Genomic DNA, 23,992 nt, shown 5'->3' with positions numbered 1-23,992 from the left:
ATATACATATGTATATGTATATATATATACCATATGCATACTGTTAATATGTACATAAACAGTATGGTAAATATACATACATATATAAGGTATATATGTATACACACATACATGAACCATGGATTACATGGATTACATGGATTAAATGGATTACAAGAACCATGGATTACAGAGAAAATAAAAAATTGCAAGTATTAGATATTTTGCATAAAAAGAAAATAGGAAACTGACAGAATTTCAGTACAATTACATTAATAAATACATTTCAAAAATTATCTCAAGTATATTTCAAATCTTGAAAGATTATATTTATCAGCAATATGTGTCACAACTCAATAAAATTAAGAGAAAATCTCTTATAGACAACCTACAAAAATGATAAGGTTAAAAAGCTTATTGTGTGTTATCATTGAGACTAAGTCCATTTGAAAGAAAGTTAAACAATGTGACTAGTGGTTTTTACAGTTGATCAAGCACAAAATCTTGATACTGCAGATGCATTATAAAATCTCTGGACTGCCTGATCACTCCTGTCAGTAAGAAGGATCACCATGAATCCAGTTGTGGTCTTGGTACTCAGTCTTGCCTTTCTTCTTCTTCTCTCATTGTGGAGACAGCGCTCTGGAAGAGGAAAGCTCCCTCCTGGCCCTATTCCTCTGCCAATTATTGGCAACTTCCTCCAGATTGATATGAATGACACCAGCCAATCCTTAGCCAAGGTAAGTATGCCATATGTACTTCAGGTATACTGCAAAGGGAGATATAAATCATGCTGCTTTCAATGAAATTATATTACTGGAAAAAATACTGTGAAAATGAGTATAAAGTAAAAAACTGTTAAGTTTTATGTTTTTTTAAAATTTTACCTCTAATTCTGGTTAGAAAATTTGTAATGCTCTAGGTTTCAAATTCAGGAACCTATATATATGGAGAGAGAGAGAGAGAGAGAGAGAGAGAGAGAGAGAGAGAGAGAGAGAGAGAGAGAGAGAGAATACCTCCCATGTCAGGTGTCCCCAATCCCTATAGCCACAAGTCTCTAAAGGGTTAGGGGCCAGGCATTCCTCTGCTGTATATGTGTCAGTGCCCTTGAACCAGCATGTGTATGCTGCCAGGTTGGTGGTTCAGTGTCTGAGACATCTCTGGGTTCTTGGTTAGTCGAGGCTGCAGTTTTTCATATGGGGTCACCTACCTTGGCTTCCTCCAGACTTTCCCTAATTCAACCACTGGGATCCCCATCATCAGTCCATTGATTTGGGTATAAGTATTTGCATCTGTCAGAGTCCTGTGCTTTTGGGGACTCTCAGAGAACAGCGATGCAAGGATCCTGTCTGTAGGCACACCATAGCACACACATAGTGAATATTTACAGTATTCAAAGCTACATCTTCTTCTTGAAATATTATTTCAATAATTTTCAAATTTTTTTACAATCATTTTCTATTATTTTCACTGAAGATGAAGATTAAGGACTATTTCATTACATGACTTAGAATTTTAGACTTGAATTGTTCTTGGATTTGATATCAGTGCTATACTCTGAAGAATCTACTAGTGTCTGATTTGAAGTAAATCCACTGTGCAAGATCTCATACAGGAAATAAAGCCATAATCAATCTGTGGTAGCATATGTGGTTTTTTCCCCGTCAGTTTTTATTCCATTCATAACTGTGACTTGAGTCTAGAATGCTGATTAATGAGAATCGAATTTTTTTCTAAGATCCTGTATGCTGTGGTACACTTTGTATGATGCCCACTCTATGTACACTTGTAACAATTGATGAGAATGGAAGTTGAATATTTGTGGTAATCTAAGGTTTGACATTTCTACTCTTAATCACAAGGCTCTCTAGTTTTAACAGGAAGTGTTTCCCAGCTGGTTCTGCAGCACTAATCTGACCATTGACCTCCATTTCAGTATGAATTTACCATGAAAGTCATGCTCAAATATCTAATTATTAATACGCAGAGTCTTAATTTGGAGTCTACTTAGATGCAATAGAGCACTGGAAATAAATGTGGATATTTTACTGCAGTTTCTTTGTGTTGTATGATTAATATCTTAGTATGATAATTCTCTGGCTTTAGTGTCTCAACATTTTGGGAGATTGTCGTTACACTGTAGGCCATCCATATAAAATAATCTTCATAATTTAAGTAATTATACAGACTTTAAACTGGGTTTTTTGAAAAAAAATATTATAACACAATGCTATCATCAGGCTGAATAGATTGACTCTATGAAAAATACAATGAAAATTTTTTCACTAATATTTATGTTTGCTATTTCTTTCTAGTTTTCTAAAACCTATGGCCCAGTGTTCACTCTGTATTTTGGCTCAAAGCCTACTGTGGTATTCCATGGATATAAAGCAGTGAAAGAAGCCCTCATTGATCATGGGGAAGAGTTCTCTGAAAGAGGATGGTCCCCAATTTTTGATGAGGTTTCTGAAGGCCAGGGTAAGTTTGTGTGTGTGTGTGTGTGTGTGTGTGTGTGTGTGTGTGTGTGTGTGTATGCTTATCTGTATATGCTTATCTGTATACTTTGCAGTTTCCAGAGTGAGCTGAAAGGTGGAGAGTAGAGGTCATGCTTGCTTTTCAGGGATAGGTTGGGACTTTTCTATGGCTGCTAGCTGTTTTCTCATCCTAGTTCTGGGATTTTCAGTCTCTGGTCCAATTTTTCTTTATCTTCTTTTGTTACTTTTATATTTTTACAGATATTAGTCTGCCTGCCTACAATTACTCATCCTATTCCTTCTTCTTCATGTTTCACACAGGATGTCCCCTGCTTCTCTGTACTCCACCAGGCCTCCTCAATACCTGGGTTCACAATTCTCCAGAGGGTTAGGTCGATATTCTCCCACAGAGAACCAATCTGGCAGTCCTTTGATGTATATGTGTCCAGGGACTTGGAAAATCTTGTGTATGCTGCCTGGTTGGTGGCCCAGTATCTGAGAGATCCCAAGAGTCTGTGATATTTTAATATACTTGTAGGTCTATGAAAGGGGCCTTGGTTTTTGGTAGAAGCTGTGGGAAAAAAAAACCTTGTAGGGGAGGGAGGTCTGGTGGTGGGGTCCCACAGGGGTCCAGGGTACCGGTGGGCTTCCCACACTGCCAGCAGAGGAGGGTTCCACATTCACACAGCCACCAAGGGCTAGTGGCTGCAGTTCAAGGTTCCAAAGTCTGGGAATCTAGCAGCAGGCGCAGGAAGGCCCAGGCGATACATGGAGTCTGGTTTTCCAAAGCTTTTATTGTTCATGGCATGGTGAGTGAGTATAGATGGAGCATGCTCCCCACCCCCCTCAAAAGTCATGGTGCCTGGCTTTTTATAGGGAAAGGGAAAAGGGGCAGGAATAACTTAATTAGCTATTGCCCCCCCCCCCCCGCCTTTAGATAACTCATTAATATTTTAATCTCTGGAGGTGGAGACTTGCTAATCACGTCCTCTACCTGTGTGCTACGTGACTGAAGATCGCAGGTTAAATGGACTTACCTAGTCCAAGGCCCAACAAGAAGCTCTGGCTAAAATTAGCCCGGAGACCCAACAGGTGTCCATTGCCTGTGAGGGATGGACATTTATTCTGCTGCACTCCCAGAATCCAGGATCCTAACACATGGCATGGAAGTCCATTGACCTGCACTGTTCAATCACGTAGGCCATTGCAGCCCTTCTCAAAGAGCACAGGTAGAGGGCATGACTACAGCCTCAGGCCCTAGAGATATTTACATACTAATGAGATACTTGAAGGCCAGAGGGTAGATCCAATTAAATGTTCTTCCCTAGGTCCTCTCCTCTCCCTCCCTATTTAACTCAGGTCTGCCCTGAGTTTCATGGGGGTACTGTCAGATCCATCTACATCCACCATGACAATAAAACTCTTGGAACACACCAACTTCTTGTGTCTTTGGTGCTGTGGGAAAATGTGGAAAAGTCCCTTAATGAGCCTCTGTAGCCTCAGTCACCACGCCAAACTTCCTGCCTGGAGGACCTTTCCAAGATTCAGCCACAGAAACCCACATCTTCAAGCAAGCTAGCCAGGCCGCAGAGTCTGCTAAAAGAGTACAATAACCAAGTCTCTCCAGTGGGGTGCGGTTGGAGTCTCTTTCTTCTCCCCCCTCATTTCTCTCAGTTGTAGGCTAGTTGGTCATGAGCCCATATGCCCCCAGTCTCGGTCCTTCCTCAGTGTTTCAGCAGCATCTGAGATTCCAATGGCTTGTGACCAGTCAGTCCCCAGCCACCTCGTGGCCCGGGGATCCACAATCTAAGAGCTCTGTGCCCCTGCAGAGCTTCAGACTGAGTGAGAACTCCACGTGCCCACTGGGCAGGGCCCCATAGGGCCCACAATGTGCTCTGCATGAAGTAAACTCAGTCAAGATTCCTGCACTCCAGTATCTTTAGAGCCTTGAGAATCACAACAGCCCAACAAGATTCAAGAACCCACACCAGCCCCCACACATGAGCTAATCATTCCCTGCATATACTGGTCTGCCAATGGAGTCACTCTCCTCCACAACTTCATGCTTTCCCCTAATTCAATTACAGGGGTCCCTGACTTCAGTCAAATTGTTGGGTGTAAATATCTGCATCTCTCTGTCAGCTGCTCGTTAGGCCTCTCAGATGACAGCCATGCCAGTATTCTGTCTATAAGCACACCATAAAATCAGTAATAGTATCTGGCTTTGAAGACTCCCTTGAAATGGATCTTGATTTGCAGTAGTCTCTTGACCATGTTTTAGTCACTCTAATCTTCATTATTTTCTTGCGGGTCACTTAGATAGGAACAATTTTTGGGTCAGAGTTTTGACTATGGGATGAAAAACCTTCCGCTCACTTGAGTCATGTGTCTCTCCTGGATGTGAACATTATAAGTTTCTTCTTCCAAAGTTAGGCAATTCATCTAAGGTCGCTCCATTTGAGTCCTGAGAGTTTCTCATCTCCCAGGTCTCTGGTACATTCTAGAAGGTCTGGCTACCTCCTACCTCTCAAAGTTATATATTTGCTGCTCTGAGAACTTCTCTCCTGTCTCCCCTACATATCTGATCATGTTTGCCTTTTCCCATACCCCTACTATCTTTCACTGAGATTCTTCCCTCCCTCTGCCTCCTGTGATTGTTTTCTTCCTCCCACGTGGGAATGAAGCATCCTCCCTCAAACGCTTTGTCTTGTTAACCTTCTTAAGTAATGTGGATTGTATTCAAGGTATTCTGTATTTTTTTTGGCTAACACCCACTTATGAGTGACTACATAATATGCATGTTCTTCTGTGTCTGAGGTACCTCATGATGGTGTTCTCTATTTCTGTTAATTTGCCTGCAAAACTCATGATGTCCTTTTTCTTGATAGAATAGAATAGAGTAGTATTCCATTCTGTAAATGAACCACATATTCTGTATCCATTCTTTCTTTTTGCAAGAGCTGGGATTTTTCAGCTTCTTTCTATCACAAATTAAGCCCACTATAAACATAGTAGAGCATGTGCTGATATGGTATGGTAGGGTATCATTTGGATATATGTCCAAGAGTGGTATAGCTGGGTCTTCAGGTAGATCTATTTCCAATTTTCCGAGAAACATCGAGATTAATTTCCAGAGTGGTTGTACCAGTTTATAATCCCTCCAGCAATGTAGGAGGGCTCCTCTTTATCCACATCCTCACCAACATGTGCTATCACTTGAGATTTGATATTAGCCTTTCTGATTGCAGTAAGGTGGGATCTCAGGTTCATTTTGATATGCATTTCCCTTATCACTAAGGGCTTTGAACATATCTTTAATTGCATCTCAGCCATTCAAGACTCCTCCGTTGTGAATTCTCTGTTTAGTTATATAACTAATTTTTTGATTGGGTTGTTTAGTGACTTGTTGGGTAGCTTCTTGAGTTCTTTATATATTTTGGATATTGGCCCTCTACCAGATATGGGGTATCTGATAAGACAGTAAAGACGTTTCCCAAATCTGTAAGTTGCTGATTTGTCCTACTGAATTTGCCCTTTTCCTTACAGAAGAGTTTCAGTTTCATGAGGTTTCATTTGTCATCTGTTGATGTTACAGCCTGAGCCATTGGTTTTCTGTTTAGGAAATCCACCCAACCCTACTCCCAACCCCATGCCAATGACTTCAAGGCACTTTCCCACTTTGCCATCTATCTAAATGTTAAGATATTTTTTGACTATTGTGAAGTATGTTGTTTCCCTATTTTCTTTCTCAGCCTGCTTAACATTTGTTAAGAGTGTATCTAATTTTATGTCAAGGTCTTTAATCCGCTTGATCATGAACTTCGTGCAAGGTGACAAATATGTGTCTATTTTCATTTTTCTACATACTGCCAGGTAAATGACTATGACTGCCAGGTAAATCAGCACCATTTATTGAAGATGCTTTCTTTTTTTCATTGTATACTTTTGTCTTCTTTGTCAAAGATCAAGTATGGACTTATTACTGGGTCTTCAGTTCTACTCAGTTTATTGACCCGTCTGTGTCTTACCAGTATACTGCTGTTTTTATCATTGTTGCTGTGTAGTACAGTTTGAGGTAAGGTATGGTGATTCTCCCAGAAGTTCTTTTATTGTTAAGAGTAGATGTTGCTCTCCTTGTTTTTTTGCTCTTTCCATGTTTGTAAAAAAAATGAGTTGGAATATTGATTAGAATTGCATTGAATCTGTAGATTGCCTTCAGTAGGATGGCCATTTTTACTATGTTAATCATACATATTCATGAGCATGGGAGATCTTCCCATTTTCTGTGGTTTTCTTTGATTTCTTTCCTGAGACACTTGAAGTTTCTGTCCATATAGATCTTTCACTTGTTTTGTTAGAGTTACACCCAGAAAGTTTATATTATTTTTGACTATTGTGAAGTATGTTGTTTCCCTATTTTCTTTCTCAGCCTGCTTAACATTTGTTGAATAAAGACTACTGATTTTTTTTAATTTAATTTTATATTTATCGACAGTGCTGAAGTTATTTATTAGATGTAGAAATTTCTTGGTTGAATTTTAGGGATTGCTCATGTATGCTGTCTTATCATCTGCAAATAATGATATCTTCACTTCTTCTTTGCCAATTTGTATTCTTTTGATCTTCTTTTGCAGTCTCATTGCTCTAGCTAGAACTTTGAGTACTATATTGAATAGATATGCAGAGAGTGGCAGCCTTGTCTTGTCACTGATTTTAGTGGGATTGATTGAAGTAACTTTTCAATTAATTTGATATTGTCTATTAGTTTACTGTATATTACTTTTATTATGTTTAGGTATGAGCCTTGAATTCCTGATCTCTCCAATACTTTTAACATGAAGGGCTGTTGTATTTTATCAAAGGCTTTTCCTATGTTTACTTAGATGATCATGTGATTTTTTTTTCTTTGACTTTGTTTATATAGTGAATGCCAGCAATGGATTTTTTTGTATATTGGATCAACCTTGAATTTATTCAGTAAAGTCTACTTGAATGTGGTGAATAATGTATTTGATATGTTTTTGCATTCACAATTCTCCACTTTTATTGAGTATATTTGCATGCAAAATTGTTCTGAACTTCTTTTTCTTTGTTGGGTCATTGTGCAGTTTACATATTAGTGTAATTGTGGCTTCATGGAATGTATTAGGTAATGTTCATACTGTTTCTATTTAATGAAATATTTTGAGAAGTGTTGATATTATGTCTTCTTTGAAGAACTGGTAGAATTCTGCACTAAAGCCATCTGGCCCTTGGCATTTTCTGGTTGGGAGGTTTTTAGTGATTTCTTTTATTTTCTTAAGGGATATGGCATTGTTTATAGTTTACTTGTTTTTGATTTAAATTTGGTATGTGATATAAGTCTAGAAAACTATCCATTTCATCTCCATTTTCAAGTTTTGATGAATATAGGCTTTTTTAGTAGGATCTGAAGTGTTTGTTTTGAATTTCCTCAATATCTCTTTTCATGTCTCCATTTTAATTTCTGATTTTTTCCTTTGGTTATTTTGGCTTGGGGTTTATCGATCTAGCAGACTTTCAAAAAAAAAAAAAAAAAAAAAAAACGCTTTCCGTTTTAGTGACTCTTTGTATCACTGTAATTTTTTCTACATGGTTTATTTCTGTCCTGGTCCATCCTGCTTGTGTATCCAGGCTTTTAGATTTTATCTTTTATTGAGAATTGAGTCTGTTGATATTGAAAGATATCAAAAATGGACAATAGTTTCTGTTATATTTTATGTTGTATATAATCTACTTGTGTTGGAGTTTTGCTTCTAGAATCCTCAGGAGGGCAGAATTGGTAGATAGATATTGTTCTTGTCACACAATATTTTGGTTTCTTCATCTATAATGACAGAAAATTTTGCAGCGTATAGTATCCTGGGTTGACATTTGTCTCCCACAAAAAATTGCATGACTTCTGTCTAGATTCTTCTGTCTATTACAATCTATGTTGAAAAGTCTGGTGTAATTCTGATAGGTCTGCCTTTATATGTTGGTCCTTTTTCCTTAAAATTTTCAATGTTTTTTCTTTGTTCTATGCATATAGTATTTTGATAATTATGTGACAAGAGGACTTTCTGTTCTGGTCCAATCTGTATCTTTCTTGAACATTTATAGCCACCTCTTTCTTAAGGTTGGTGAAGTATTCTATGATTTTTTGAAGATGTTTTTGGGTCCTTTTGGCTATGAATCTTTGCTCTTTTCTATTCCTACTACTCTTAGATTTCATTTCTTCAATTCTGTCTTTGATCTCCTGGATGTTTTAAGTTAAAATTTTTTTATATTTTGAATTTTCTTTGATTGATGTGTCAATATCTTCTAAGCTATATTCCATGCTTGAGATTCTTTCTTCTATCTCTCATATTCTGTTGTTGATGTTTACATGTACAGCTCCTGACCCCTTTACTATGTTTTCCATTTCCAGGGTTTCCTTCATTTGTGATTTCTCTATTGTTTCTACTTCCATTTTTAGGACTTGGGCTGGTTTCTTGAATCACTTCACCTGTTAATTGTGTTTTCCTGAATTTCTTTAAGGGAACTCTTTGTTTCCTCTTTAAAGGCCTCTACCTGTTTACCTGTGTTTTCCTGTATTTCTTTGAGTGAGTTATTTACACTCTCCTTAAAGGACTCTATCATCTTCATGAGATAAGATTTTAAGTTAGCATGATGGTTTTCAGGTATGTTGGGGAACCCAGGGTTTGCTGTGGGTTCTGATGTAGACAAAGCATTTTGGCTTTTTTCGCTTATGGTCTTGTGCCTGCCTCTCACCAACTTGTTATCTCTGGTGTTACCTCACCTGGATGTGTCTGGAGCCTGCCTCCCTTGTCTCTGGGTTCCTGTAGGTCTCCTGAAAGACCTGTGGCCCTGGCTGCAACAGACTTCCTGGGAGGCCTTAAGACTGTGGTATCTTTTACCCTGTGTGCAATAGATATCCTGGAAATGCCTTCTGACAGTTGGCTCTTGGGAGGAAAAGACTAACTGATGATCTGCTCTGACTGGTTACAGGCCAGAAGGGAGGTGAACTTAGTCCAAAAAAAGATCAGACCAGAGTCTGCTGGGCTCCTCATGGTTCCCAGCTGCTGTGATTATTTGGGAGGTTCTCTTATCTGTTGCCTTGTGTGCAACACATCTCCAGGGAGGCCTTGGGACTGTGGCATCTTTGTAGGCATAGACATGCTGATGTTGTTCCCTAATGGAAGGCACGGGCAATAAGGGCTGTTTCAATTTCTTTAGACATTGGTTTTTCCCATGGAAATGTATGGAAACTCACAAGACAATTCACGCTCACTACCCTGAGGAATTTGGGTATGGGGAAAAAGACAGTTGAGGCCAGAGTGCAAGAAGAAGCACAGTGGCTTATGAAAGAACTAAAGAAAACCAATGGTAAGTACAGGATAGGCTCTGACTTTTATATCTTTGTTTATGCATGTCTTTATGAGATAAGTCTTTCTATTTTATTGTAAAATTTTTTTTTCTAATCAGATATCATGAATATAGGTCTCATGTTAATTTTAATGCATTGTGGAATCATAAATTCACCTAAGTACAAATGTCATTTGTTTATTGCATGCTATCATGAGAGGATGTCTGTCAATGATAATGTTTACCATATAAATGTAAGGAGCATGCACTAGGTAGTATTTGCTTTCTTATTATTATTTCTTTTTTAAATAGCAATAATTAGCACTGCTTAATTCAAGTTTCTAAGTGGCCTTTTACAATCATGTTTGTAGTTCCTGGTAACAGTGATGTGAGGGAATTTTTTCATTTCACAGCTGATCAAAATATAATTTTGATCAACTATTGTATCTCTGATTTTATCATGATGTAAAAAATATTATTTTTTCTTACATATCTTTTAATATTCTGATTTATAACCTTTACTAAAACACACTTCAACACAAATTATTCAAAATTTATTTACAAATGCAAACTAGTAAAATGATTCATTCAACTAAGCTAGAAACAGTTTCACTGACTCTAGTATTTAACTGTGTCTTCAGTCTTGGAAGACGTTTTGACCTTTATAATTTTTGTATTACAAAATTGATGGCTGTAATTTTGCTAACACTCTGGATGCTAGTCAGGTAGTACTTTCAAAGTAAATATTACATTGTTTTATATATTTCTACATGAATACATTTTAACATTTGTTTTTACTTTAAACTACAGTAAAAGAATGACAATCATATTTACCAAGTGAATGGCATGCACACAAGAAATATAATCTCAAATTCTTTCATTTCATCCTCTTTACTTAAAAGCATTGCATATACAATTGTTTATTGTAAGTTGTTGGATTCCTGGTATATCATCAGAAATCTCAACAAATTTCACATGTTTAATTGTCTAACTTTATAAACTCATGTGACCTTTTTTGAATCTACATAATTTATGATCACTTTTAACACAATGTCACAATTTTGATTCTCTGATCACAGAAATTTCACTACTGAAAGCAATAAAAAGAAACAATCATGCTCTAATAGATTGTTATTATTTTTGTTTTTGTCAGAAAACACTGACCAAACTAAGTTGGTGGTGGGTTTACATGGCTTACAGTTTTGAGAACCAGTGTAGGACCTCAAAGAAGGAACTTGGAGGCATTAACTGCATCAGAAAACATGGGGGGAATAGATGTTCAGTGGTTTGTTCCCTATGGGTTTCTCACTGTCTTTTTCTACAGTCCAGAATCACAAGCTCAACTGGAATTGCCCATAGTGAGTTTAGCATAGCCCATCATCATCAGTGTTGAACAAAGAGATTATCTGGAAATTAATCCCAGATTAATTTCACGGAGTTATTACTCAGCTGAACTATTTTCATTGTACTGACTATAGTTTGTGTTAACTTGACTAAAACTAACAATCATAAATGATGCTTATTTTTTGCCTTCATGTGAAGTAAATCACATGATTAATATAATGCATTCACTTTTAAAAATTTTGTAATATAATATCTGAACAGTTAATGGAAAATATCCATATATTTTAGTTTTACTTAAATATATTAAATGTGAAGTTTGGCCATGATGAATATTGACTTTTTTTTTAGTAAATGCTATTGTTGCAATTATACTGCATACTGGGTTGAGATCATGAAGACATTTTTGTAATAGTAGATTATGCATTTTGGCTTTTCTTGCCCTTATAGTATTTTTCCCTTCCATTTTCTCCCATTATTCTTAGTTACCACCAAATTTTGCTTTTATTATATTTTCACAATGGATAATATCATGACATATTTACTTCTTAGATAGTAAAATTCACTGTTTGAAAAATGAACCTGTGAAAGTATTCATTTGTTTTCTCATAGCATTTGCTTTACCTTGTATGGGCACTAAAAAGTAAATGCTCCCATACCATTTATTCATATTAAGTGTATCATGAAATACATAGTAGTTGTTGACATTGTATTTTCTTCATATATAAGAGTGATGTATCCTGGTTTTTAAATTTGATCCTTCAAATTCTGTAATGTTACTACATGTATATGACTCCAAATATTTCCAATACATTTTTCAAATAGATTTTTTCTTTTGTTTTTATTTTGGTTATATTTTTGTTTTTTGTTTTTGATTTGTGTTTGTTTTAGAAATATTATTTCTCTGAGTAGATATGACTCTCATGGAACTAGTTTATAATCCAGACTGACCTAGAACACAGATTTTCTCATGGATCATAGACCTGTTCCCTCCAAGTTTCCAGGATTGATATTATTGACATGGATATGAACATTGTAGTATTTGCTCCTCCACTTGCTTCTCACCCCCAACAAAAACACACAAACTCTTCCAACCCAACAGGATTTCAGTGCCTCTTTCTCACAATCTATGGCAAACCCCATTGGATTTATTTCTTTATTTGAGATAATGAGCTGTGTACATCCATTGGTACCTACAGTGAGAAAATATAGCACACAAGAAAGAGCTTACAGACTTAGGGTAAAAATGTTTTCATGTCAGAACCGAGAATTTTTGTAGTCATTTCTCCTTCTCTTCAAAGAGTAGACACCAAAAAGTTACATTCAAAGATTTCTTCATCTTATTGATAAAGTCACCAATTAGATAAAATATCCATCTTTCAGACCTGTTCTATCAAATCAACTTTCCTCATTTTATTGCCAAGATTCAGAGCATAGGAAATGGAAACAAGACAGTTATAGTCAACATGAATGACATTGCAAAGATCTACACTGCAAAAATCAGCATTTTGGTTGAGACCTGGGAGCATAGACCCTGTTTGATGTCAGGAATAAATGGTACATCTTTAATAGATCTCATGGAATGAGTAAGCTGTAAGATGTTTTGAAGGGTTATAACAAAAAATTAGTACTCTGGCCTGAATTAGAATACCAAAACACATCTGTGTGTCAAGCAAAAGAAACAAACAATAGATAATTCTTGTAAAGCTTGTTGGTACCAACATATGTTAGATATAACACTATAAAAAATGAAAAAAAATGCAAACATGTTAGACTGTGACCCTATTACAAAATATAAGAACTAAATAAAAAAGGGAAAGAATATACACTTCTAAAAGGAGATGTTTGATGCAGACCTTTGAGTATCACAGTTTTCATTAGATGGTCAGAAAAGATCTCTAAGAAAATATGCCATAAATCAATGTGTCAAAATGACTCATGTCCAATTTGAACTGTCTATTAAATCAATGAAGTAAGTGTAGAAACAAATTTCTAATAATGAGAAATAAATTGATCATAAACATATATACGCAGTGTATTCTAAGGCTGTCAGTGTACCAAAGGTAGAGAATCTATGGGGTTTGACAACAAAGATGAAGAACCTGACATTGATGTCATTTGAAAAGATGAATGCAACTTAACTTAACTGTATAATGCAGAAAATTATTCTCCATTATCAGCAAGAAGTGCAATACTTATGCATTAACACTGTAGTAACTTAACATGCTACACCTAATCCAAAAAAACTGTGTGAGTAGTCTATGAATATGCACAGAGACCTCCAGGAAGTCCATAAATATCATCGAACAACTGGTGTTTGTATGGGTATTGAATGTTTCTTTTGGAACACTTGTTGGAGCCACACTTGGAAGACATTTACATGGTTATAAAAATACAGATTTTACTCAAGGCATTCTTGAGACTCTATGTTCTGAATAATATATGCTGAAATAACTGGCTAATTTCTAGGGTGTTATACCATTTAAATCAAAGTCCTTGTTTATGGTAGTGAACAGCCTTATTTAACTAGTGAGAACAAAATCTAAGTCAGGTTTATGGTCAAGATGATCATGATTCTTCACCAGATTAATACATAACTGTTAAGTATATTCATAGTTAAGTATTGGCTTACAATTTCTAAAGTAGCTTAACCTGTAAACAAGTTCAAATGTATGTATATTTTTAAAGAATTTAACAATCCTCTCAAACTTTTAGGCTTACCATGTGATCCTCAATTCATCATAGGATGTGCTCCCTGCAATGTCTTGTGCTCCATTATTTTCCAAAATCGTTTTAGTTATGAAGATAAGGATTTTCTCAGCTTGATAGAAAAATTGAAGGAGTGCATTACGTTACTGAGATCTCCCTGGTTTCAGGTAAAGTCAAGGTCTTTTACTTCTGAAAACACATGTACCATCTTTCTTACAGGTTAAAATCAATAGGTAATAAGAAGTCAGGTAACCAGTACTACAATTATGACTATCACATTATGCAAAGAATATCTGGGAGTTCTAAGCCCTAATGTATACAAGCAGTAAATCTAAGAGGAAAAGGCCAGGATGGTTCAACCCTGCTAGCTGCCTATCCATGAATTTTCTCAGTGACTTTCACAGGATTGTAAAATCATTCCATTCACTTCTTCTAGTGTGGGTAGTCACATATAGGACATTCTATTACAGTGTTAATTTTTTCCTACATTAAAGCACTTAAACACATTTTCATCATATTACTAGAGAAGAATACTTCAGCAAAGAAAGAATATTATCTCAAATAAAGACGATTATTAATGGCAATTAAAGCTTTCAGGAAAACTGAGTAATGACAATTGTTTGATGGGTCACCTGGGAAAATAGTTGACAAGGGAACAGGTCAAAATGAAAAGAAAAACATTTTAATACTCTGTGGACCATAAACACACTCACAGAAATGTCCTAGCATGAACTGGCATTGATTGCACACTTCAAATAAAATGTTTGTGTGATCATGCACAAAATATAAAGTGGTATGGTGCACTATTGATTTCAGGGTATTTTTAAGCTCTACTTACTTCTAAGGAGACATTGCATGTCAGAACCTGGTAGATAGAAATAAAAAGCAGGAACTAGATTTCTTTTATAAATCAGTTCACCCAAAAATCTAAACTTCTATTGTCACCTTAAAAGTGTGAGCAATAGTAACTTATATCAGATGGTGATTCAAACTTGTAGAATACAGTTTGTCTGAATCATCAAGTAATAACTAACATGAACATTCTATAAACTCAAAAGATATGTGAATGTGGAATTATTTATTATGATCTTTGTTCATTTTATAAAAATTTATCTCAATTAGAATGGAGAATTACTATATTTGTAAACAAACCACCCAAGATGAATTTTGTTTATATGTTGATCTGTCAATGAAAAAGGTCATGTATTAAGTTATAAACATATTTTAGTTAATTCATTACAGTGTATTCATTTAGTAAATTCTTGCATTTCTTTGTAGGTTTGCAATGCATTCCCTATACTTCTTGATTACTGTCCAGGAAGTCATAACATATTTTTTAAAAATTATACATATATTAAGAGTTGCATTTTGGAGAAAATGAAAGAACATGAAGAATTGTTGGATGTTATAAATCCTCAGGACTTCATTGATTACTTACTAATTCAAAGACTTAAGGTAAAAGGTTAATATATAATTGTACAATTAGTGAATTGGTCAAGGATTGTATAGATCATTGAGTATCTAATAATTTATAAGTGGTGTTTAAAATCATGCAAGTATCATTTAAAAGATAGTTTTTATTACATGTGTGGGTATGGCTGGGAGAAGAAGAGTGAATTTGTTAATTTCAGCATATTGCCCTGTACTTTGAATTAAAAACAAAAAGAAAATTAAACTAATCAAGCACAGTAGAATGATAAGACATATAGGAGATAAGATGAAACAAATCCCAACTTGGTCTTAAATCATAGGTAGTTATGTATTAACATGAACATTTTCATCGTCATTAGCCAGTGTGTGGATCACTTGTATATCTTATATATTTAAAATGATATGGACATATTTGCAACACAAGACCAGAGGTTTTTAAATGGATGGTTGATTTTACCAGGGGAAAGATTAGGTGGATGGAAGTTCTGAGAATAGTTTTTGATGAATTTGCCCTAGTGAGGTTAATGATAGGTGTCTAATGGTTGTGTTGTCAGGATTAACTATTGGCAAAAGACCTGTTTTCCACAATTTCTTTGACACTCAAATTTATCAAACAATTGATGACATTCGGGTTTGTTGTTAGAAGTCAGTTCTGCACCCTTTGCCTTTGTATCCTTTACTAGTGGTGAAGTGCAAGAGTTCCTCATTAATGAAACTTTTTAACACTATTTAAAAAAAATCAAGATTGTGGGTTCCTGGACTTTGCTACTTGTTTTTCAAGAATGCTTGATGAATCTGCATCCTTTAAACTGCCATATGAATTTTAAGACATGTTGTCAGTTTTTGTAAGGAGACCAGTGAGAATTTATACAGTGATAACCCTGTTTTATGAATGTTGATTTTTACCCAATTTTATCATTATCATTATTATTATTTATTTTCATTTTAATTTTTAAAAAATCCAGTTATTATCCCACTCCTGGACTGCCCTCTGACTGGTCCTCAACACTTATCTCTTCCTCTGAATCCAACAGGATGTCCCTGCATCTCCAACCTACCACCCACTAGACCGGCCCACTTCCTGGGACCTCAACTCTCTAGATGGTTAGGTGCATTATTCTCTCATTGAGGCCAGACAAGGGAGTCTTCTGCTGTATTTGTGCTAGGGGCCTCAAATCAGTTAGTTTCTGCTGCTCAGTTAGTGTTCAGTGACTCAGAGATATCAAAGGTCCAGGTTAGTTGAGACTTTTGGTTTTCCTAAGGGGTTGCCCTATTCATCAGCTTGTTCCAGCTCTTCTCTAAATTAACCAAAGGGGTTTCCAGCTTCTGTTCTTTGGTTGAGGTTAAGTATCCGCATCTGACTCAGCTGCTTTTTCAGCCTCTCAGAGGGCAGCCACGCTAGGCTCACATCTATAAGCATACTATAACATCAATAATAGTGTCAGAGCTTTAAGCCCATTGATCATCAATATAATGGAAAGCTATTGATTTATTTGGGTAAATTTTTTATTCAGTCATAATTCTCAAGTTGTCTATCAGCTGTAGAAGTTCTCTGGTATAATTTTTTTTGCATTGCCTGTGTATACTATCACATCATATACAAAGTGTGATACCTTGACTTCTTCTTTGCCAATTTTTATTCCTTTGATCTTCTTTTTCTGTCTTATTGGTCTAGCTAAAATATTGAGGAATGTATTAAATAGATATGGGGAGAGCCATCATCCTCATCTTGTACCTGACTTTAGAGGGATAGCATCCAGCATCTCTCCATGTAATTTGATATTGGCTGATGGTTTGCTGTATACAGCTTTTATTATATTTAGGTATGGGCCATGAACTCCTTATCACATCAAATCATTTAAAATGAAAGTGTCTTGTATTTTGTGAAATACTTTTTCAATATTTAATGAGATGAAATGTGATTTTTTTCACTTTGATTTCATTAATAGGTTTTCATATATTGAACAAACCTTTCATCTCTGGGATAAAGCCTACTTGATAATGGTTAATTATGGTTTTTGCTGGGTTCTTAGATTCAGTTTACAAGAATTTTATTGAGTATTTTTGCATCAGTATTCATAAGCAAAATTGATCTGAAGTTACCTGTTTTTGCTGGGTCGTTGTGTGGTTTAGGTATCAGAGTGATTGTGGCTTCATAGGATGAATTAGGTAATGTTCCTTTTATTTCCACTTTAGGGACTAGCTTGAGGAGTATTGATATTAGCTCTTCTTTGAATGTTTGATAGAATTCTGTCTTAAATCCATCTGGCTTTTGTTGTTGTTAGGAGGTTTATAGTGACTTCTATTTTCTAAGGGGATTTAAGCCTCTTTAGATAGTTTTCTTGGTCTTGATTTAACTTTGGTATATGGTACCTGTCCAGAAATTCATCCATTTCTTCATTTACCAAGTTAATTAAATATAGGTTTTTGTCATAGGATCTTAAGTTTTTTCAAATTTCCTTTCTTTCTGTTGTTATGTCTCCATTTTCATTTCTGATATTGTTAATTTGGATATTTTCTCTGTGCCCTTTAATTACTTTGGCTATTAATTTATCTATCTTGTTGATTCCCTCAAAGAACCAGCTTTTGTTTTGTTGAATCTTTGCATCATTCTCTTTGTTTATATTTGGTTGATTTTGGCACTGAGTTTGAGTATTTTCTTCCTTCTATTTGTTTTGGGTGTATTTGACTCTTTTTGTTCTAAAGCTCTCAGGTTTGCTGTTAGGATGCTTGTGTAGGATTTCCCCAATTTCTATACTGAAGCATGTAGTGCTAAGAATTCTCTCTTAGCACTGCTTTCATTGTGTCCCATTAGTTTGGGCATGCTGTGTCCTCATTCTCATTAAATTCCAAATTTTTTTTCTTTTCAAGTACATAACATTTTGCTTTTATTGACTTAATAATGTTAATAATCGATAATGTTTTAGTCATTGACCTCCATATTAATTCTCTCAATTACAAAATAAGCAGTGTTACTGTTACTGTAAGTTCTTTATAAAATTACATGGTTTATCTATGCAGATTGAAATATTATATCTTGGGTTTTATCCCTTTATTTTTTTTCTCAATCTGCTTTTATACCATTTTAATTACATGCAAGTATTAAGGTAAGTTCTAGGTTGGGGAACTATCAATATAATAGCTGAAAATAGTCAAGGAACAAGTAAAACAATAAACACAATATTCCAAGAATATTTGCAAGGTAATAAGCAAAGTCCTGTGATCAATCATGATCACTGTTTCTAAGAGCTTATTGGGGTGACCAAAATATCTGAGCCTACTTCCCTGTCCTAACCCAAAATCATTTTCATGCCTGAAACCTACTCCTTTGTTCTAGCGTAAGATTTAGATTCCTGCCTGAAATTACTTCTTTGTTTTAGCCTAATGTCAGATTCTGCCTGAAGCACATTTCTTTGTTCTTGGACAATGTCAGATCACTGCCTTGCAACCCATTTCCTTTTCCTTGGCCAATGTCAGAATCCTTCCAAACAGCCCCCAAAGCTATCTGCCTCTCCCCCTTTTATATTTCATAAACAAATCTGAGCATGTCTTTGTATATTTTGACAAGAATGCTTTCCTTACTTGTCATGGAATATGCATTATCAAAAGCCATGCACTTCTGTCTTATAATGATAAGCCTCTGTGCAGAATCTTATCTGTCCTTGGCTTACCAGCCTGTTAAGTTAATAACTCTGTATGGGAGTCCATTTTTAGTTTCAAGCCATGTACTTTGGCCCCCAACATGGTGATGATGTTAAAGACAAGCTTTAACACAATGTGCAGGAATAAACATATCCCCAGGACAAAAAGGGCTAGCATGATCAATCTATATATGCTATTCTTGAAACTTGACTAAAATGGAAATACTGAACTCAGGACATAGACAATTTTATCAGCAGTATCTGTAGCATCAAAGCTCAGCAGAGTAGCATTCTTTAAATTGGTAATCACACTATTCAAAGTTAAAATATCCAGAGAGGTCTTAGAAATCTTTTTTTTCTAAACTTTTTCCCTGACCCAGTTGTCATTGAGTAGAGAATGGTCCAGTTTTTATGGCTATGTGTGTCTTCTTTCTTTCTTTCTTTCTTTCTTTCTTTCTTTCTTTCTTTCTTTCTTTCCTTTTTTTGTTATTTGCTATCAGTTTTAGTTTGTGGTGATCTGATAGAATACATAGGATTATTTTAATCTTCTCATACATTTTGAGGTTTTTTTTTTTGATTGATTAGATGGGCAGTTTGGGGGAAGGTACCATGATGTCCTAAGAAGAAGGTATAATCTTTTGTTTTATGGTGAAATATTTTGTAGATGTCTATTAATCCCATTTGGTTCATAACCTCTGTTAGTTTCACTGTCTTTGTTTTGTTTCAGTTTCAAAGACCTGTCTTTTATTGAGTGTGGTGTTGATGTCTCCCATTATTATTGCGTGGGGTTCAATGCATGTTATGAGTTTTAGTAAAAGTTCTTTTATGAATAAGGGTGCCCATGCATTTCAGCATTATTGAGACTTTCTCTTGGTGTGTTTTTCCTTTGATGAAGATAATGTGTCCCTCCCCATCTGGGTTCATTACTTTTGGTTGAAAGTTTATTTTATTAAACAAGACCAATGCAGTTACAGCCATTTATTGGGACAAACCCGGGAAACATATTGGAAGAATTAGGGGCTGAAGGAGATGAATGGGATTGAAAATCCACTGGAAGAACAACATCATGAATTAATCAAATTGTGCTTCCTAACAAATAAATCTAGTTAGGAATGCCTTAAAAATATAAAGAATCTGTAGAACTCAGATACAAAGAGACTCATTATAACCCAGTGTTGATACAGCAAAGGAGACATAAAGCATTAGAGTGAAGTGTCTTTCAAGATTCTTAGTATGTTAAATGTATAGGTTTCTTTGAGCATATTTTTATGTGCAGATAAGATGAAACCTGAATCTTTTCTTACATGTGTTTTAATTGGAATAGACAGCAAACAAAATCAGCTTCTCTTCATATTTTCTGTAAACTTATTATGCACTGTACACACACACACACACACACACACACACAAGAACATAAACTTGGGAATGCAATTTTGAAAAACAGGAAAAATAAGTTTGACAAATGAAGTTTTGACATGTACACCACAAACCTTAAAATGGTGTAACAGATTTTGCCACTGATGAACTTTCTAGATTCTGTTATTAAAAACCTAGATTTTTCCAATATTTTATATTCAATTGTAGTTGATTGTTCAAGGATAATATTTACCAGATAATTGTATCAAATCATTTTTAGGAAAATGGCAATCAGCAGTTGAACTATACACTGGAACAGCTGGCATCATTTGTGACTAAACTGTTTTTTGGTGGGACAGAGCCTTTAAGCTTAACAATAAGATTTGCTCTCCTGCTCTTGATAAAGCACCCACACATCACAGGTAAGGACATAGGTGATGAAGCACAGCATTCCTAGAAGATGCTAGGAAGATGCACATGGTATCCTGCACATTCTTATTCAAAATATCAGTATTTATATTTCTGTTTTATTGGCTTTAATGAGACTGATGACTGAATAAAATTAAGAGATTTTAGCTGTTGAAAAAGCCATCAAGAATAGTCCTTTGTCTAAGTTCTCTGGCTGGTGATCTATGGTAAGAACCTTGAGCATACATTTTGTTGAGAACTGCTCTATCAGTCTTGGAACCTGTACTGCCAAAAGCCTTGGGGGCTAAATTGTTAGAGCCCGCACTGCCCCAAGCTGCTCTGGTCCATGGGTCCGTGTTCAGCAAGAGAGAGAGTGAGGATGGATGCAAAGAATGGAGACCAGACAGAGTGTGATTCAGTCCCATTTATTCTCCAGTCTCTCTTCTTCTCTCCAAGTCCCTAGTTCCAAGTTCCTAGTTCATAGCACCAAGTCTCAAGTCCTAATTCTCTAGTCCAAGTGTTTGTTTTCTGGATCCTCTTTTCTGTCTGCCTCTCGCCTTTTATATGTCTCACTTCTAAGCCATGCTTTTAAGTCACACCTTTAAGTCTTATCTCTAAATTATACCTTTAAGTTACACCTTTAAGTCTTGGCTCTAAATCACACCTTTAAGTCTCACAAACCCAAGGGAAGATACTGGGTATCTAAAACAAGATGTTATCAGAGTGTGCTCAGCTGTTGTAGGCTGTTGTAAACAAGTCTCTTGTCAGGGTATATGGCTCACAATAGCTGCAAGGATGATAGTCACCTTCTCTCAGCTCCACACAGGCCCCCCTATTTAATTTTTTTTTCAAAAGGGAAGGCTGGGAAAACTTATGGAAAGCATGCCTGCCTTAGGTCAGAACAAAGGACTCCAGCCTCCCTTTTTTGTCTTTGGATACTCAACAGCCATTGGTTGAGCTCCTGTCTTAGGATGGTGAGGCCTCCCTTTTTAAAAACAAGGGTCTTGAAGTGTTCTCTTACCTGTCATTGACTATCTGGCTTAGCTCATAAGTTAGGGGTTAGTCCTCTTTAGTCTTAATGACAGAGGTTTTAGAATCCCCTACTTCCAGCCTATAATAATGGACCTGTATGGGTTTCATTTGAATAGCGTCTATCTGTTGTCATACAAAAGCCATCAGTTTGTTGAATAACATGGACCCAAGAGACAAGAGACTTAACAATGTCTGAATAGTCAGTATAACAGCAACACTCTTTTTTAAGGGCAACACATAACTCCCTCTATCAGATGAGTAAAATGTATAAGCCTCTTCTATTTTGTTTATAAATCTGTTATAGCAGAATCTAAATCTATAGAAATACAGAACTGATCATAGCTTTGATCTTAACAAAAAAAAGCAGGAAAATCTTTGTTCCTTCTCCAGTCAATCTCAAACCCAAAAAACAACTATAGTAAATGTGGTAGTGGTTTTTCAACTGAGTCTAAACAATTTTCCTCATTAAATCATAAGTTGAGGAACCAAGAGTCCAATAGAGCCAACCTGGAGGTATGGGTAGTGATGTCTCCTTACACAATGAGGACTTCCCAAGTCAGGTTTGCTGGTTGATCTGTTCCAGTTTGGAGGCAATTGAGAAGCATCTTCATGTTTCCTGCAAAGAAAAAATATGCTTCTCAGGGGGTTTCTCCTCCCTGGATTTGTTATTGTTGTTTATTTGTTTAATCAGTCTCTCTGGCAGCCAGCATGCAGCATCTGCAGTTTGGGAATATATGCAGAGAGAACCTCTTCCCTATATGAGCACTAGATCTGGCCCATTCCAGGTTCTAGTTAACAGGTCTTTCCAGAGGACTGTTGCAATTTTTTTTTGTATCAGGATGCCAGAATCTATCTGCAGCAAATTTTCCTTCAGAATCCAAAGTTAAAAAATTAAAATAAAAAGTGTGTGATGAAGGATATTTCTGGGAAATCCCTTGGTAGGGTACCATTCCCACTTTTTAATTTTTCAAATTGACATTTAATGGTTCAATGTGCCCTTTTTACCATACCTTGGCCCTGTGGATTATATGGAACATCCGTTTTATGTAGTATTCCTAATTTTTCACAGAATTGGTGGAAACTGGAGCTTGTATAACCTGGGCCATTGTCAGTCTTTATCTGTTTAGGCACACCCAATACAGCAATTGCAGCAAGCATATAAGTGATCACATGCTTGCTTGGTTTTCCAGATTGTAATGTCACATAAATGAAACCACTGTATGTGTCTACACATACATGTATATATTTTTGATTGCCAAATTCATTATAATGAGTAACATCCATTTGCCAGATACTGTTTGTTATCATTTCCTTTGGACGCCAAAATGAGGAACTGGTAAATGTGTAACACATGATTGACATTGTTTAACAATTTGTCTAGCTTGTTCTCTGGTAATTTTAAACATAATTTTTAAAGTTTTAGAATTAAGGTGATATAACTCATGAGCCTTTATTGCCTGATCCAAGTTAGATGGTATATCTAATAAAGTCACTGCAGCTACACGAGTAGCTAGATCTGCCTTTGTGTTTCCCTCAGAGAGAGAACCTGGTAGCCCAGTGTGGGCTCTCAGGTGTCCTATAAAAAATTTACACCTTCTCCTCAAAATTAGTTGTTGGCACTGTAAAAACAAATTGGCTGCTTCTGAGGATTGCTTTATTTGCGCAGCAGTTTCTAGCAGAGGGATAGATTGAGCTATATATGAGCTATCTGTATAAATGTTAATGGTTTGATATGGAAATGCTTGAAACACACCAATAACAGCATGTAACTCAACCAATTGAGCTGACACAAATGATGTAGGAAAGGAGACTATTTGATCTTGAAAGGCATAAGCAGCTGTTCCTTATGAGGAACTATCAGTGAAATCTAGCAATGCTTCTTGATAGGTGCATGCATGGTACAAGATGGAAAAACAAATGCATGGCAATTACAAAACTGAACCAATTTATCTGATGGATAATGATTATTTATCTGACCAGCAAATGAGGCACATGCAATAGGCCAGACTTCAGAACTCTGCATAAGCCAATCAACCTGATGCCTTGTATAGGCTTGCACTATTACATCAGGATCTTTTCCAAAATATTTTTGACTATTATCTCTGCCCAACATAATCATATCAGCTACAGCAACATAGTATGGATAAAGAACCTTCGTAGGGGATGAGGGCAGATGAACACATAATATGGGTGCAGTTTGCCAAAACACTGCAGTAGGAGTTGGTTTAGTGTTAAAAATAAGAAAATATAAAGGCT

At 35.9% G+C, this 23,992-nt stretch overlaps 1 protein-coding gene across 5 annotated transcripts in view; it reads left to right on the top strand.

Annotated features, from left to right (window-relative positions):
* Positions 1 to 523: 523 nt before the first annotated feature.
* Positions 524 to 23,992, top strand: part of LOC117704160 (cytochrome P450 2C40-like) — a 42,908-nt gene continuing 19,439 nt past the window's right edge. For 2 of the 5 annotated variants that reach the window (XM_076920478.1, XM_076920489.1), the window contains exons 1-6: positions 545 to 719; positions 2,295 to 2,457; positions 9,690 to 9,839; positions 13,875 to 14,035; positions 15,147 to 15,323; positions 20,577 to 20,718. In XM_076920478.1, the coding sequence (XP_076776593.1) occupies positions 552 to 719; positions 2,295 to 2,457; positions 9,690 to 9,839; positions 13,875 to 14,035; positions 15,147 to 15,323; positions 20,577 to 20,718 (961 nt within the window). In that variant the 5' untranslated portion in view covers positions 545 to 551. Of the gene's footprint in view, positions 720 to 2,294; positions 2,458 to 9,689; positions 9,840 to 13,874; positions 14,036 to 15,146; positions 15,324 to 20,576; positions 20,719 to 23,992 lie in introns of all 5 variants that reach the window. The other 3 variants (XM_034496197.2, XM_076920467.1, XM_076920507.1) reach the window with 3 other exon arrangements.

This window comes from Arvicanthis niloticus, chromosome 1, assembly GCF_011762505.2.
Source record: "Arvicanthis niloticus isolate mArvNil1 chromosome 1, mArvNil1.pat.X, whole genome shotgun sequence".
Classification (NCBI taxonomy): Eukaryota; Metazoa; Chordata; class Mammalia; order Rodentia; family Muridae; genus Arvicanthis; species Arvicanthis niloticus.
This window is presented reverse-complemented; position numbering and strand designations above follow the sequence as displayed.